This window comes from Clinocottus analis, unplaced genomic scaffold, assembly GCF_023055335.1.
Source record: "Clinocottus analis isolate CAN_PGR_092001 unplaced genomic scaffold, fCliAna1.0.p SCAF_4, whole genome shotgun sequence".
NCBI lineage: Eukaryota > Metazoa > Chordata > Actinopteri > Perciformes > Cottidae > Clinocottus > Clinocottus analis.
This window is the reverse complement of record NW_027176153.1, coordinates 5,274,326-5,292,308: the sequence shown is the minus strand read 5'-3', so window position 1 is coordinate 5,292,308 and position 17,983 is coordinate 5,274,326. Positions and strand designations below refer to the sequence as shown.

The 17,983-nt window shown below is 41.1% G+C and overlaps 1 protein-coding gene across 1 annotated transcript; it reads right to left on the bottom strand.

Moving 5' to 3' along the window:
• Window positions 1–1,139: 1,139 nt before the first annotated feature.
• On the bottom strand, window positions 1,140–16,930 carry mfn2 (mitofusin 2). The gene is made up of 18 exons (XM_068597713.1): window positions 16,605–16,930; window positions 15,515–15,696; window positions 14,890–15,025; window positions 14,209–14,371; window positions 13,955–14,079; window positions 12,515–12,623; window positions 12,245–12,352; window positions 10,933–11,086; window positions 10,158–10,225; window positions 8,930–9,051; window positions 8,521–8,647; window positions 8,188–8,292; window positions 6,489–6,591; window positions 6,109–6,329; window positions 5,131–5,286; window positions 4,451–4,647; window positions 4,201–4,335; window positions 1,140–3,376 (listed from the first exon to the last, which is right to left on the bottom strand). Exons 2-18 carry the CDS (start codon window positions 15,690–15,692, stop codon window positions 3,307–3,309), a joined length of 2,277 nt encoding a protein of 758 aa, XP_068453814.1. The 5' UTR covers window positions 15,693–15,696; window positions 16,605–16,930; the 3' UTR covers window positions 1,140–3,306.
• Window positions 16,931–17,983: the final 1,053 nt, after the last annotated feature.

The following is a 17,983-nucleotide window of genomic DNA, read 5'->3' as shown; positions in this document are numbered from 1 at the left end:
ACTAAAAATGTTTCTTCCATTTCTATGTTTAATTCCATGTTTTTTCTTCAAAACACAAATAAATGAGGAGGATGGAAATGACATTGAACCCCTTTCTAGGACCTTTTTGAGGAAAGGGGCTCTGAAATGCTGACGTGTCAGTTTCAGTTTGCTATGAACAGGTTACCTAGATTTGAGAGATGGGGGTGTGGCGAGTGATGTCGTACTGCCATCTGGTGGCCTAAATACTATGAACCGTTTTAGAAATGCTGTATGGTGCAGCTATAAAAATGTCCTTAGAAGAAAATAGATGCAGTTTCAATAGCAATAATAGCAATGCAACTAATACTAATACTACTACTACTACTACTAATAATAATAATAGCAGTAGGTGTCGGGCAGGACCAGGGTCCAGATATAACCACGATTTATGCCAACCATGGTTGCAATCTTCTGACACCGACTGGCTCTGACAAGTAGTGGCACTTCTCTGATTAGTAACAATAGTGGTGGCACGCCTCTCACTACTGGCCCTCTCATGGTGTCACCTTTCTGACTACTGGCCCCTCTAGTGGTGGCACCTCTTTGACTGCTGGCCCCTACTGGTGGCACTTCTTCGACTACTGACCCTTCTAATAGTGGCACCTCTTTGACGACTGGCCCCCTAGTGGTGGCACCTCTCTGACTACTGGCTCCCTCATGGTGGCACCTCTCTGACTACTTGTACTCTAGTGATGGCACCTCTCTGACTACTGGCCCTCTAGTTGTGGCATCTCTCTGACTGGAGCTGACCTGTGTTTAATTAAAGGTGTTTAATTAATTTACACATATAAAACACAGTATTACTTGTGTTTAAAGTTATTTCAGTGACCATTGTGGGCATTTCTTTTTTTAACGGAAGGGTACCAACAATGTGTGTCCATGTGTGTATCAGCTAATAGTGTTTTTAAAATAAAAAGTGCAATTTACAAGGTTTTTAGAGGGAATAGTATAAAAAAACACTTATCAGTTGACCAAGCAAGACATTTGATGACAACTGAATTCAACGAGGGTTTACAAGGATAACTGCAGCTGTTGGTTTCAACTGAACATCTTCACAGTACATTATAATATTTGGTTTAGAGTCAGAAACTATTTCATAAATGTTCAATAGACAGCTCTCTTACATGATGTCATCTTTATTTCTTTTTACATCCATACATATATATATATTCCAACATTTTAACTGGACAACAAACTACAATAGCCACTGCATGCAGGTCCCTTCACCTTCCTGAAGCCAAACACAACTACTTTGTGGAGGGTAAAGTAGATTTGGGGGTAAAAACAATGGAAGAAAAATAAATTCAAAAAGCAGCAAATTGATAAAGTGCATATCTTGACTCTAAAAGAAGTGTTGTACGGCAGCCGTCTGCTCATTTGGCAACACAGTGTATGGGTATCATTTACAGCATGGCCCAATCAACCAAGATCTTGTACACTGGACAGATTCAGGCACATCCACTGGTTTTGTCTTCTTCAGCACTTCCCATTGTTTTAAATTGAAAGGCAAATTATTAAATTACATTATATACATATTTTAGGAAGCAAGAGCACAATTTCACTTCAAAAAGGGCAACTGTTTGGATTTGGCTACCCTTACATACGGCCTCACATGTAGTTCAGATTCCTACATCTTTTCCTTGAAGTGAAATCTTACATGATATGGACAGACAGAGCTCTGACTGGCCCACATCTACATTCAGTGCAAGACAAAAACGTTACTACGAACAAAGAAACGTTCTGAGTAGTGATTATACACAAGATGTTGAGGAAGCCATAAACAGTGCTTCCACCTCACATCAAAACATTTGGTTTAAAAAAAGAGGGTTTATTAGATATGTATGGGAGAAATTGGGCTGCATGAAAGATGTTCTGAAGTCATTTGCGATTAGTGAGAAAAGTCAGCTATTAAATCTGAAAAAAAAGTTGCACACCCTCATTTTTTCCCTGCGTGCCTGGCCATCAAATTCCCCCTGAACTCCATAATGAGGTTTAGAAAACATCACAACATTTTGCTGTTGAGAACATAAAATGTAAAGCATCAGAGCAGAGACCAACCACTAGTGCATTTTATAGGCTCATAATGATATTAAATCGGAAACTAAGGCCATTCTTTTACATAAACACATTTCTGAGGAGAAACTCTTAAATTTGGTCATTGAAGAATAGTGATCTGTATTTCTGCTAATTGGGACATTTTACAGCGTAAACATGAACTCCAGTGCTCTCTTGGGGAAAACTCTAACAGAGACAGTTTCCAAATAACCGGACACATATTTGGCATAACTACTGTGTTACTTGGATGCTAATAAATCTCATAGGCTCTAGAGACGTGGGGATGCTATCCTAAAAGATCAATCCAGAAATAAGTCTTATTTCTGATCTTGAAGTTAGCTCCTTGTCTTATGTAACTATGCAAACTGTTGCAACTCAATAAAATCATGTATAAGAGAGGTGCAGACCATGATTAGCAGTGACAAGGTCCAATAAAACATTTTGTCATGTGTGCACAGACAAGATCAGTTCCAAGTGCTCCTCTCAGACCTAAGCTTGAAGGGTGAAAACTAGTTTTCCTTCTTGACGCGTGAAATGAAAACTGTGAGCATGTCTATACAACAGTTCTTTTTCCAGTGATAACCTCCACTAAGATCATTTCTAACTGCTTCATTCTGGAAGAAAGGCCTGCAATAGGAGGAATACAATATGTCGCATTATCCCACTAACATAGGATCATTTCTTTCATTCACTCTCATGGTCTACTTATTACTTCAGCATGGCACTTGCCCAGTGTTCAAAATGTATATATAATCCAATCTACACAAGTTAATATGGCAGAGGTAACTGGACTCAGATTTAAAGAAGTGTGGGAGTTCTAACAGAAGCCGGAACAAGTCACTCAACAGTGTTAATAGGAGAGCTGAGACTGTACTAATGCTGTGGGGTCAGGTCGATCAGCCATCTGGAGACCTCTGGTTCATGCTCTTTGTACACAACGGAACATGAAAAATGTGCATCAGAAAATACATGAAGGGGATTCACTTAATTCCTGTAAATAGCTAATTCACTTAACTCCCACAGTAAGTCCATGTATCCATACAGCCACCCGGTAACTCCTTCACTCCTATCAGATATCTTAACTATCCCTTCTATTTCCCATTATTTTCTACACATCATTGTGAATTATTTTCTTTTTTCAACTTCACAATACACAAGTGTGTCAACTTGAGGGGAAACCAAGTTGTCCCTCTGGTCTTGCTTAGTCCCTCAGACGGATGTTGTGTGGGTTTACTTGCTGTGGTGGAGATACTGCTGGGTGAACATGTTCAGCTCGCTGTCCAGCCAGCCAGCCTTGTTCCTAACACAACAAAACACACATATTAATATCTAGATGTATAAAACAAGATGCATGTCTGAAAGGGCTATAAATACAAGTTAATGACAGCAACTCTGCCGTGGAATTTGCTGTACAAATTTAAACATGTGATCACAGAGTGACTAAGATGGAAAGGAAAGATTCTTCTAAACCCAACAGTTTCTTAGCAGGTACACATTTTACACGCCCCAAACACTGAAGTCATACAGTATGGCACAGATTGAAATCCACCTCACACACTGTGACATGGACATAGCATCTTTAAGCAAGACCATAAAGTTATTCTTATCATGCTGGCAGCGCATGTACGTACATGCTCTACCATGATCACATTTTTGTCTGAAGTCGAGCCACCTAGGGCCTGAGGCTACTCCACTACCCAGCAGGCTGCTGGCAGTCTGATATTTAGTCGCAGGAAAAAAAAAAAGAGGGCCAACATAAGACTTTTGCTGAATCCAGCGACAGGAAGTCGGTGACTGTTGTGAAATCTTCACAGAGACCTGGCTCCGTTGAGGTCTTCCAGCACAAGCTGCACTTGATTAGCAAAATGTTACTTCTATTCATTAAGACTTTTCTCAGTCTTTTGATTTGATTTTTTCAGCATGCAAGAAAAACAATGGTTTCTTCAGGATTTCCAGGGCAGACGGATTTTCTTTAAGTATTCAATGTAACACACGGTGAGTCATTGCTATACACACACTTCAGTCATTTTGTGGGTGTAGTATTCCTTTGTGATTCGCCCACCACCACTCTCCCCATGGATCTGTCTGTCTGTATTTGCACACTGCGTGTGGTGAGGTTCTTACCGCAGGAGCTTAGCCTTGCTCTGAAGGCTGTCGAGCAGCTCGATCTTGCTGTTCATGTCAGTGACCTCATCCTCCAGATTCTGACGGGTGACATCTACCTGCTGGCAGAGCTGAGCAAACACACCTGCCAACTCCCTTTATAAGCAGAGGCAGAGGGGACACCAACAAGGTCAGGCAGAATTATAATAAAGAGATTGCGCGTTTTTATTTCAAATTCATTACATAAATCTGATGCATTATTATTGCTCACTGCTGGACTTGGTGGCTGCAGTTGGAGCCGGTGTAGCTGACAATGAGCTGAAGCTTCTCGCTAGCGTAGTCCACGAACTGTCTCTTGAAGGCTCTCTCCTTGGCTCTGGTGGTCCATGTGAGCCGCTCGTAGATGTAGAGGAGCCCGTACAGACCCACGGACAGGGCGATCAGACGCCAGCCCACTGCCTTCCAGACCTGTAAACACCAACCAAGCTTTAGGTCTGGCTTAACGGTACCCTCCTACCTCTGATATCCAACCACACACTGGAACGATCTAGCGCCGTCAAGATTAGGTTGGATGATGGGTTGTCCTGGTGTACAAAAGCTATTTGAGGGAAATGACTTGAAAACAACAAAGCATGGAGTATTAGGTCCATATTTATCCACGCTTGGTTGAAAATATAGATCAATATTTAGTTTTCATAATAAATATTATGAAGACTAAATATATTATGGCATAATAAATGTCATAAGATTTGTATTATGGAATTCAAATGTGTATGGTAAACTGAATGTGAAAACATGCATCATACTTAAACACAACAGAGAAAAAACCCTAAAACTCAAGTTCCGTCTTCTAGCCTTTTCCTGCGTGTGTGTGTGTGTGTGTGTGTGTGTGTGTGTGTGTGTGTGTGTGTGTGTGTGCGTGTGTGCGTGTGTGTGTGTGTGTGTCCTTACCACGCCGCCAACCACAAGGACACCCATGGAAGTACGGGAGGTAAGGGAAGCGAGACCAGTCACCATGGAGACCATCAGCTCCTCCTGGGTCACGGAGCTTTGTGGGAATGGAGGCATGCTGGTGCTGACCGGAGTCAGGGCCATTGGTCGAGGGACCTGCAGTGAGAACACAGCTGAGAACAGCACAGAGCATAGTGACTCTTTCTACTGACAGTCCTGATCCAGCGCAATGCTACAATGTTATTATGAAAAAAGAAGGTATTAGGTGAAATAAAATATAGAAATGAACTAAAGTTATTATCATCAACAACTCGATCCCGTTTTTAGAGTGGAACATGTGGTTACTTCAACACAGTGGCGACACAGAGCAAAAGATACAGATAGAGAAAGAGAGAACGACAGTCCTCCGAAGCCAGTAATATGATATCTCTGTAAGATTCCGAAAGTAAACAGGATCACATTGTGAAGTGAACTAGTCACAACCTAGTTTAAACCATAGTATAGCAGCTAGTTACGTGTAATTATTATCTTGAAGATGTTTGAAGTGTTGGACAGTACCGGTGTACTGCGGCACAATTTGCAAATTGGATATCCATCTTTTACAACAACTCCCATGTCATTTCGAAGATAACCAAAATCTCCCTCAAGTTAGGCCTCTTTTTTTGGTTGATATAAGGCTGGAATGTCGGTTCCCTCTGAGTGGTGCAATTCGAGCAGCGCAAGAGACATTACACCGCTCACACAAACAACGGGTCTCCTGAGATTTGTTTCCCAGTAAATGTGTACATTTTGAAAATAATTGGATATTACATCTTCAGTAGTTATAATAATTATTATTATATTTCACGAAAAAAGAATTTCTGCAATTAGGTGGATTAAGTCTGCTCTCCAGAAGCTTCATTCACTCAGTCCAACAAGAACATCTAGGTACTGTCTAAGTGATCTGGGAGAGGGGGTTTATATTCCTGCAGGCATTACCTGGTCGTTGTAGCCCATTAGGGCCCGCCGGGTGTTCTTGGGCCCAAGGAAGCGGTTGACGAGCATGGTCCAGCCCAGAGAGAAGTGGAAGCTGATGTCCTCCTGAAAGTCACTGCAAAGCTTGTCACAGGCCAAGTCATAACTGAGGCTGAAGCACTGACGAGGAACCAGCTTGTCCACCTGCTCTCTGACCAGGTTGGGCAGCAGGGGCTTCAGACCCTCTGTGGACACGGACACACGCACACACACAGCATATATTTATGTATCCTTATGTTTCCACATAAGGATACCAGTCCTAGTAAACAGTGTTACATGCATTATGCTCCTAAATTAAAGCCAATTGGAGCCTGTGCCGTGGAGACAGGGGGGACGATTCATACCGATCATGTCGGTCTGTGTGGCCTGCAGGGCACTGGTGATGGCAGTGGAGCATCTCTCTGACATGTTCTTGCCCAGACCATCCTCTATGTGCCGATGGAGCTCCTAAAACAAAAACACCCACAACGGAAAAATTAACTGCTGACATACGATGTCCATCACATAACAGTTTAAATCTATATTTCTGTTCCACTGAAATGTTTACCCGGCTGTGGCTCAGTAGTTAGCATGCCCATCTTTCAATTAGAGGATTGATGGTTAGTCGATGTGTTTTGAGCGTAAGTCGCTTTGGATGAAAGCATCAGCTAAATGAAATGTAATGTGAAGTTAACGGTAAACTAATAGACTAATTTTAATACATCATGTAAAGCTGATGAGAAATTGGTGAAAAATACAGATATTGTAGGAAGATTATGAAAAATATATATTTGCCATAAAATAAATATTGCGCCACAATATTAGGGCGTTTTGCAATGACGTTCTTATTTTGCCAAGTTAATTTATTTAAATAATAAGTTTTTGCATTTAAACCACACTTAGCATTCTAGGTGCAGTGGGCTGCTGTCACTACCACTATCCCATGAGCCACACATTCGAGAAGGGATCAAGGCCGGCATAGATGCATGTTTAGTTGACCTTAATGTAGCTGACACATGGTCCTGAGATAGCAATGCATATGTTAAGAATTGTCTTTATTCTTGTGCTATAATTTCATAAATACAATATGATTATATATAAAACTTTATACTCTGTAATATCAAATAGCTTTTTTCCTTGGCCTAATGTGAAATGGTCCGTCACAAAACATCTTATAACCCTAACCCGACGATAGATGGCGCTAAGGAGCGCATCCGTAAACCTATTTGCTGCATAGACATCTTATTTATCCCAAACAAACACAGTCGCGGGAGAAACTAAGGAGGAGCAGAGAGACTGGGTGCATCCCAAGTCTCTAAATTGCCGTCTCCTCGCTCCTCGACTGAACCGGAAGTGGTTTTGCGCCGCTATATTGAAGGCCGTCCCAAAGCTCTTACTCGGCTCGGAGGAGCGAGGAGGGAAATCGGAGGAGTCATGATCGAGGAGCCCCGAGAGCAGACTTCCAGGAAGTGTTTTAACGCTGTATACGCGCCCTCACTGTTCCTCTGTTATTTGATTGGGCATTGCAGCTGAGCGGACTGATCGCTGGAGTTTCATACCAGAGTGAAGACGATCACAAAAAGTAAAAAGCAGTGTCACCGTAATGCGTTCATACTGTGCATCTTATTTCATAGCGTGCATCTTATTTATTTATTTTTCAAGTTTGAGTGACCTCCTGCGGGCCAGATTGGGCGAGCCGTAAGACGCCCAGGTTTGAACTACGTCGTCTGGAGAGATTTAAAGCCTTTTTTAAGCCCCGCCTAATGCAAAAAAACCAACATCATCCAGTTAATGCATAATCAAATAGTTAATGCCGTTAAAGGATTGCCAGATTATTCTCGCATATATAGCAAGAATGCATAAAAGGCCCAGGTAGAAAATGCAAGGCCCGCCACTGGTGCATAGTATGGTTGTGTACACAAACCCATGACAATAACACACATCTAAATGTGCAGGAATAACAGGATTGGGTGTAGACAGACAGGTGTGGCCTCAGTTTCAGCCAGCTCCGTGATGCTGACATTAAGGAAAATAATTTCTGTTGAATATCTGTGTCAAACTCACATTCTTGTAGACCTTGAGCACAACTGGTGATGGGTGGAAGTCCATGTGGTAGTCATCTACAAGCACATAAAGCTTCCTGATCTCTTCTGACATGGCATTGGACACCTGAACATGAGCAGACAGAAGGAATAAAAACATTCCCTCTGTTGGAACCAAGGAAAACAGAACTTGAACTTAAAGTTTTTTCTTTTTGACTTTTACTTGAGAAGTGAGAAAATAATTAGATCCTACATCATTCCACAAATCGCCATTGAGATTTAGGAACTAACGCCTAGGTGTTTCAATGCAGCTGCTAAAAAAGCAAGTATTTTATGAGGTCATGTTGGGGTTTACCTGTCTCTCCACCTCCTCAGTAATCTTTTTGATCTTGGCTTTACAGTCCATAGTCAACAAGTCCAGCTGCTTGTCTATAAACTCCAATCGGTCCTGGCGGTCCTCTTTGGTCTCAAGGCAGTAGATCCTACCAACACACACACACACACACAGTTTATGGCTATTTGATAACATTGTACGTTGAAGATGGTGTCTATTTGAATTATGTATCCATATCATTACATCTCTGGATGAAGAGTGCTTAAAAAGTGAACTGTTACTCTTGCAATCCAGATGTTATATTTGGTTTGGTTACTTTATTAGTATCCATAGGTAGACTTGGTTTGCAGTAGAAAACAGTAGAAAATGGAGGCATCCATCTGAGGGCAGATGATCTGGCTTTCCAGTCTTTGTTTAATACCTGACCTACCTCTGCTCTTGTGCAGCAATGTGTACAGAATCCATAATGCGGCGCAGGGCTTCAGAGATCTGTTTGGCCCTCACTGTGTGCTGCTCAAACTTGGTCTTCACTGCTGACTGGGAGATGCACTCCTATAAAGCAGACAGGCCGACAATCCATACATTAACTCAAAAACAATGGATGGGCTTGACTCACTGGATACCTACCAACTCCAAGTCCAAATGAGATTACCTTTTGAATTATGGATTATTTTGTAATGTTACACAATGAATAACATACAACAACTGCTTGGTCAGACATTGTTGTGAAATAGAAGCCAAGTAGGGCTCAAGTTTCAGTAGTCAATAGTTATTTTTAAAAGAACCACTAACATTCAGGAAAATGTTAGTTTGCCATCTTAGTCAAGTCGTCTCTAGGCTGAAAACTTAGGCCTTTCTCTGTACACAAATACTGGATGCGGGGGGAAACTGCTCACCACTGGCCATCATGGAAGTCAGTGTTACTGTGTTCCTCTACACATACTTTTTAAACTGGGTTGTAGACTTGATACAGCCGCTCTCAGTTCATGCTCCATGTTGAGCTGAGATCCCCCCCCCCCCCAGTTTTGAGAGACGAAACAGCAAAAAAGACGACCTGACGGAGACTTCGCGGAAATCGGCACATGCGCAGCGTGACCTCTAAATGGCGTACCATAACAATTTACCCAAAAGTACAGGCATTCCTCCATGTATTTATAAATGACTTAGTTTTAATTTCTGTGTACTTTGTACTTCAGTAATGTGTGAGACAGCAGGCTCGTTGTTGGGTAGACATAAGCACTTTGGCTCGTTTCACTTGGAGTAGGAGAGCTACTCCGGGTCGAAGAGAGCAACTTGTGCGCGCACGTGTCTGTGCGCATCAGGGCGGAACTCCGCCATGCACGATACAGAGATCAGAGGAAAAGTGTAAACGTGCGACCACGTAGAGACAGAAATGACAAGCTGTCCTGTAGATCCGATCAATAATATATGTCCGTTTAGTTTGTTTAATAACAGAACAAGGTGTATACCTGTTCTAGAGAAAAGAGAACCTTAAATGACTTTTTGTGATCTGGCGCTAGAGAAAATTACAGGGAGGCGGTGGGTTTCTTCAGGGTAAGCATAACTGGTAGATGACTTTCTGTTAAATATATCTTCATATTAAAATATGTGACCTATTATAATCTCATTCAGAGTTGATGCAGGCATAATGATCTTACCTCAAATCGCCTCTCAAAGTTCTGAAACTCAAACATTCTGGCTTGAAATCCCTCAGCAAGCGCTCCGCCTAAAACAAGACAACAATACATAATACTGTAAGACACTGGAGAATATTATTTATTTAGAGTGGTCTTTTCAAAGCTATGGTAAGTATAGTCCATGTGTATGTCACTCCAGTCACTGTGGCCTCGTACACCAATGATCATAAATGACCTGAGGGATGGCTTGTCTACTCTGGCATTGTATGGTCAATACAAGATTCATGTTTAAAGCTGAACATCAATGAACCACATGCAAATATCTATGAAACTATTTTTCATGGCTTTTCTCAAAATGATAGACTGTACTTTTATAACTCTTTTCTAGTCTTCTGACCACTCAAAGCTCTTAACACTACATGTCATCATTCATCCATTCACACACTGATGGAAGGAGCTACCATGTGAAGTGCCACCTGCCCATCGGGACTGGCTAACATTCACACACTGATGGGAGGAGCTACCATCCGAGGTGCCACTTGTCCATCAGCGCTAGCTAACATTAATTTGCCGCAAGAACAGCCCGCAGGGAAAAATCGGGGTTAAGTGTCTTGCCAAAGGACACATTGACATGGACTAATTAAGTCAGGGATTGAACCACTGATCCTTTGAATGAAGGACGACTCTGCTCTAGCAATGAGCCACATTCACCACTCAAAACTTTTTATGATTTCAAATTCAAGTTTTTCATGACTCTAGAAACGCCATCAGAATCCACACAGACAAGCATCCCCACCTGCTTCAGGCATTCCTTGAGCCTTTTGGACACGTGCCTGAAGTACTTCCTTGGCAGAGACAAAGAAGATCCGGTCACTGGCCTGGGCTCGGTCCACCACACCTAGCTCCTCCACCAGGAAATTGGTGCAGCGGTCCATATGTTGCCTGCGGACCTGAAACAACAACACACTTTGGTTATCATTGTTGCTCCAATAATGTTCAACACAGAGGCACCAAGCTGCTGGCATACATTTCTGTCTGTAGAAAATGTGTAGGAAAGATAAGACAAAAGTAAACTATTGTAGTCTTTGTCTATCTTTCCATCTAGTCATTCAAGAACCTGTGAATGGAACCACCAGAAACTAATTTCAATTAGGGTGCAGCGTCAACAGCAAAATATTTCCAAATCGAGGCAAATAAAGTCTGTTAACTGAAGTATCAACATGGCTACATAACACTGACAAGGGTTCAAAACTAGATACAGGATATTAGTCAGGGAGTGCAGAAGACTGTGAAGCAGGCAGTGATCCTTGGGTCACTTCCAGCAGAACAGATGGAGTGCAGGTAATGATAAAACCAGTTAAGCTGATCATCTGCCTAATCTATGGCTACTTCTGAGTCAGCAGGCAGTAATACTGTACCATCTTGTACACATACTCCCATAAAGAATTTTGAGTGTATAGTTACAACCTCACATTTTAGTTAGTCACAGTGTTGCTCTCTCAGAGTACCAATGAACACTAATATCATCTTCAAAAACGTGCTAAATTATTAACATTCAATATTCAGAGCATATCTATTGCATACGTATATCTCTCAACATAGCAACGGCTGAGTACACATGCTCACATTATTATGAAATGCAAAGTGAGGAGAGAGTGTGTGTGTGGGAGGGGGGGTTGACTCACTCATGAAAGTGCAGGCAGGAAGAGACCCAATGCACTGACTAGTACTAGTGGTGGAAGGACTACTAAGATATTGTACTCAAATACAAGTATTATTATCATGATTTGAAAAGGAGCTAATGTGTTGAACTCCGAAGCTTCTTTTCGTTGTCCATGTTAAATTAACCTGTGGTCTCATTTATAAAAATACTGCATGGGATCTATACTAAATGTTTGCGTAAATGCAGAAGGAAGAAATGTACAAACGGCAAAACACACTACAACTATGAATGAAGAAGGGGCAAAAAATACCTGCAGCATCAAGCTGCATAAACCACCGGTGTATGATGGCACAAGAGTTTTTTACCAGTTGTTCATGCATACACCATACAAAATGTTAAACATGGTGTCACGTTTCCAGTCGTAGATGTTTGCCTGTTGACTGACCTCCTCCATATATTCAGGCTCTGAGGCTGAGGCATCCCAGCGGTTGTTAAGGATGAAGATGTTGGGACTGGAGAGTCGCTCATTGACCTTGTGAAAGAAGGACTTCTCCTGTATGAAGACATCATTTACAACTGTTTTAAAAAAACATGTATGTAAAACATTAGCTTTGCATTGACATTACTACAGTGTGGCAGATTGTTCCACTATCTTATCATATAACAGTTCTGAAGTTGATGTCTCCAACTACAGTCTTCAGCGATCATGTCTCACCGTCTGCATCAGTGTGGACTCAGAGTTTGCCACCAGAACAAATACATCAGCATCCAGGCAGAACTTATCGATCCAGCTGTCCAGTTCTGTGGTTACATCGATTCCTGGGCTGGAGGGGAAAACAGACAGTAGATATTGCGAGTGAGTGTGGCAGCTTTTAGGCAAGAGAAAAGTGAAAGGCATTATTCTCCTATTACAAACAGGTTTGTATTTATCAAATGTCGTAAGCTTTCGAGGTCATGTCTATGACGACACACAATGTATATTTAATATAATTACATATTAGGTAAAGTTATTTTTGTGAAGTGTAGTTATTAACAGAAAGGTAAAAAGTTACTCCTACGCAGAAAAGTTACTTTTATCCCGGAAAAGTTACTTTTGCATGGAAAAGTGATGGCAAGGTTTTTGAGGTTACGGGTTTTATGTAATTACATAAACATTTTTTTCTGTTCAGATAGAGCTCTTCACACAAGTCTTTACTGTATTTTAGTAATTTAAATTAAGTTAAACAACGTTGTAGTTTAGGAGATTCTGTAGGAAACGTCACTTGACGTTTTTTGATCATTTCCTTGTCTGATAATGGGTGCAGCAGGTTTTGGGACGGGGGGGGGGGGTATGAGGCTAGACTAAACGGCCGTATTTTATTGACCGTATTTACACGACAGCTTGTCATTTCTGTCTCTACATTGTCGCACGTTAACACTTCTTCTCTGCTTTCTGTATCGCGCAAGGCGGAGTTCCGCCTTGATAGGCGTGCACACACGCACACGCACAGCGTAGAAAAATGTCACGTGAAAAGCAGACAGCTATAGCTGTGTTATAAACGCTCCCAGGGTGACGATGCATGACGATGCAACAGTAGGTCTCCTGGGAGGAACACTGGAGTATCCTTTCTGCTGTTCTGTCTCTCAAAACAGAATACAGCATGAATTGAGAGTCTACAGCCCTGTTTTAAAAAGATTTGTCGAGGAAAGCACCTTACTGCAGCTACTAATACTAGTAAAATCTGACAGCTGACACATATCTACACAAATTCTGTTTTGTTTAGCGAAAAAATAATAAGCTTATTGTTTTCACAATAAGTTATTTACTAGTAACTAAATATAATTATTTATTTGCACGGATAGAACTTTATTATCATTGTTCTCAGTGATTGCAATTTGTTTTGGTCTGATGGAGCAATCTGGTTTACTTGAAAATTAATGCAATTTTCTTTCTTCTATTTAAAAAAGCACAGATGGAGTCACAATATGATGTTATTAAAAAAAAGGTTTGAGAACCACTGCTTTAAGTGTTTGTGTCCTTGCCCCCTCACCGCCTGTAAATCTAGGGGAAACACTGCCGTAATTGTACTATTCTTGCAATAACATAACATCAAGTAGATAATAATAGCACACGGAAATTCATTTGTTGATTATAGAATGTTCACTTGTGTCTGACCTGTCCACCAACACCAGATCATCCCTGAGCAGAGCACATTTTGCTTTAGGCCACATGACACAGACCAAGCTGCCGGCGTCCAGGTCCTCATCCTGGTGGAGAGCGTGGGCCAGCTGGTTCACCGTCTATAAATACATACATCAGCAGCAGCAAATGGGTAAACGTACACAGCAAAGATCTACATTCAACTTAGTGTTGTGGAGTTTGGAGGTAGGGGGACAATTTGACCTGCATACTCAGTGAACTCTGCTGACCTTTATGCTCTTCCTCTCCTCCGAGCCTTCAGTAAGGAGGAAGGCCTCATTGCCATCTGTGCCTTCCACCCTCAGAAAGCAGTTGGTAGTGTGTCCTATTCCAGATGGCAGCACCTTGTCACACAGCATGGCATTGATCACTGAGCTCTTCCCATTGCTGGTCCTATAGAACAAATAGCGTACCGGTCAGCAATGCCTGCAGTGTTTCCACAGCTTTACTTTAAGTTGTTTTTAATACTATAGTTTCAGGTCAATTCTTTTTTCTTTACAACTACACAGACTTGGAACAAAAATCAATTTAAAGTTCATAAATGCAGTTTCTTGTACAACAACTTTACTTGCTATCATGTTCAAAACACACTTAATTATTCTCTACTGTCCATGGGCATAGTCACCAAGCTAGAGGTGGTTTCTACTGATCCACCTGATATGCTGGTTTTTACACAGCTTTTCTGATGTAGCAGGAGAAAAAGTGGAAGGATGGTCTTTTTGACACTTTGTGGGTCCGTAGAAAAACCGAGCGCACATACTTATGTTTAAAAGCCATAAAAGAATATGTGACCTTAAATTTAAAAACAAAATTATAAAAGCAAAAATTTCTGCAATAAAACCCAAGTCTTTTTAATTCAATATAAAGGAAGTTCTAAAATCTGACAGAGTCTAAGAAGCATATTTACAAACCTCCCAAAGAAGACCACCTTCATATGCCTGCGGGCCAGCACTTCTCCAATCCCTGCCACCTTAGCAAGGTAACCTCGGACCTCCTGGACCTGCTCCTCTGTGGTGACTGGATCCAGATCTTCATTTTTGTAAGTATCTAACATGTGGAGGTTCAGATTACATTAAAATGTAAACATTTCAACAAATCTCTAAAGAAAAACATTTGTTCAATTTAATAGGACATTTTCAATGTGTTATATAATCATTTGACCTGACTTTCTCTGTAGAATAATGTAAAGTCAAATCTATAATTTAAAAAAATGGAGACCACTGCAATCCATTTTTTAACACTTCTCACTGACCCAGACAGATTCAATGCACTTTACAAAAACTTGTAAATACATTGTGTCTGTTGTGTTAGGCATGCCTGTGTTGGATGTTTTGATGTAACTGACATTGTTGTATTGAGCTAATAAACCATACTGTACCAATAACAAATTCCACCGACCTTAGTCGTATTATCAATAATCAAAATCATCAATTGACTTGAGATATAAGACAAACATATTTAATTGTCATAAATGCATATGGCAATAGTGCGCAATGTGTAAAAAAGGTTAAAGAGAAAATGCAGACAGGAGGGTACCATCTAGAAAGGAAGCGCTTTCCTTGATGTAGGCCCCCAACTGTTCAAAGATCCCGTTGATCTTCTTTTTTGCTGTGACAAAATGTTTGAGTGGTGATGCATTCACTTCCGCCATCAGTCTCTTATCCTTCTTGCCGTGGACTGCGTTGGTATTGGGTCGAGGGAAAACCAAAGACATGGCACTGGACATGGAATAAAACATCAAGAACACTCTCATAAGCACATCTTTTCAAAAATCCTCACGTAAAAGACAATAACACACATATTTGCAGCAAAGATAGGGCAAATTCTCTTTCCCTCCCACCTCTGGAATGTACTTTAATTGTTTAGTCTTCAGTAATAGATGCATATAAACATATACTGGACTTACTGGATGAACAAAACATCAAGAAGAGTATAGTCAAACACAAACTGCGGCTTCAGAAATGACTTTCTGGGCTGACAGCTCTCTGACTGCGTCAGTAAAAACAGAAACGTATAGACGAGTCTTCTCTAAAGCAGTAAACGTTCCCAACTACCTCTACGGCAGTTCCATTGAGATGAAAGTGATTGTGACGTTTCTAGAACTAGTGAGGCTGCATGGAGGCCATTAGTCAGCTGTGACCTTTTACACAGTTTGAAGGTAACCCTATCGTCACAGTCTGGGTGTCTTATTTTATTTGTTTAAAAACGATGTAACGTCAACTTAGTAAATGTAACACAAGCACAACCCCAGTTAAAGTTGAAAAGCGAGACATTCAGCTGAAATCGATTAAGTTAACGCCAGCGGTAAATAGTATGAGCGCAACCTAGCCTTTGTGAAGGTCCATCCCCAAACGTCACATAGCTAACGCTAATGTAAGCTAACGTATCTCACGTCAGTCAAATGACCACCAGTCTGTGTACTTGTGTGGACGTTAAAAGACAGTAAGTCCAATGCCTCTGACTGGCATTGCAACGCATTTGAAGTGGGGACTATCCTGGTTGACTTACAAGCGAACTAACTTAGCCTTCCAGGAAGTCAATTTCGAATAGCATCTGACGTTAGCTGGTGTAACATTATTTCAGCAGCCCGCCGAACAGACGGTCAAGTGTTTGGGTCGGGACATACCGTGGATGGGGTCGTTCCTCACAAATAATCCTCTTGCATCCTGGCCCCTCGGCTTTTGGAATATCTACAAGCTAACTATCTAGCTGCTAATGTTCCTGTGCCACTGAATGTCAGTAAAGCAGTAGCTTCAGCTAGCTTACCTATGCTAGGTTAAAGAGACGTCGCGCTTGATAACAAGCTGTTCTGTTGTACTGTACAGCGTCAGTGTGACTGCTGACTAATCGACGGAAATAAATGAATTCCAAACGCGTTGTTTCCCAACGCAGACTGCTCGACAGTGCCAATGTTGCCAGATCAGATTGACAGTTTTCTTCTTCTTCTTCTTCTTTGAGGTTTATTGGCGGTTGGCAAACAACTAGTTAATTGATGCATTGTCGCCACCAACTGGTATGGAGTGTGGATCATTCATTCATTTATGGATGGATGGAAATTGAAAAATGACCTACTTTAACCTGACTCTTGCTCGCATCATGACAACATCTAACGCGCTTTTATGTACACTGATAATTCATCCGTGATCATTCTATCTATTGTGATATTCAAGTCTGGAACAATAAATGCTATTTCCTTGTTCACTAAACTCTTTGATGCATCTGTAAAAACCTGGCCATACAGTACCTGTGGTACCTGCGAATGCGTGTCTGTATTGTATGCCAATTAAAGTACTACGGAAGCGCATTGTACAGAGGTCTGTTTTTGTTATCCAGTGAATGCAATGAGCCTCCGTAAAAGTACCCCCTCAACCCATGTTCTTCTTTTTTAATAACACAAAGTCTACTGCATCAGGAAGTATCCGCAGTGCTATATTGCTAGCAATGGAACTGTTGTACTGAAGTATGATTTAACGATGTCCAGTCCTGTTGCTTTCTGTGCTACTGTCGATCTCTCCTCTCCTCTTCCCAGTAGGGTATTAAAGTGTTCTTCACTGTGGCCTCTGCAGTTTCTTTATGGTAAATTCCATATGTCCTCCCCTCTTTTAAACTGACCCATCATTTGCAAAAAGTGACAACCCCATTTTCTATTTTCCTTAACACATCATCTATCATCATGGAGAATAGTAGATTGACTTTACTACCCTCTGGAGTTCCATTTTCAATAACTATATGTTATATAGTAATACATAAAATATTTGATTCATCTATAAATTCAACCCCTAATAAACAATTTGCAAAGTCTCATAAATAACCCTTCTCTCCACATCAGATCATATGCCTTCTCTATTTCAAAGAAGACCGCTACCACATTTTCTTTATTTATGTGCTTATTTCATGTCCCAAACATATGGCTGTATCTGTTGTACTACTCACTTTCCTGAAACCACTCTGATATCTGGATTAATACCCTTTACTTTCTACATGATAAGATAATCTTCAATTTAT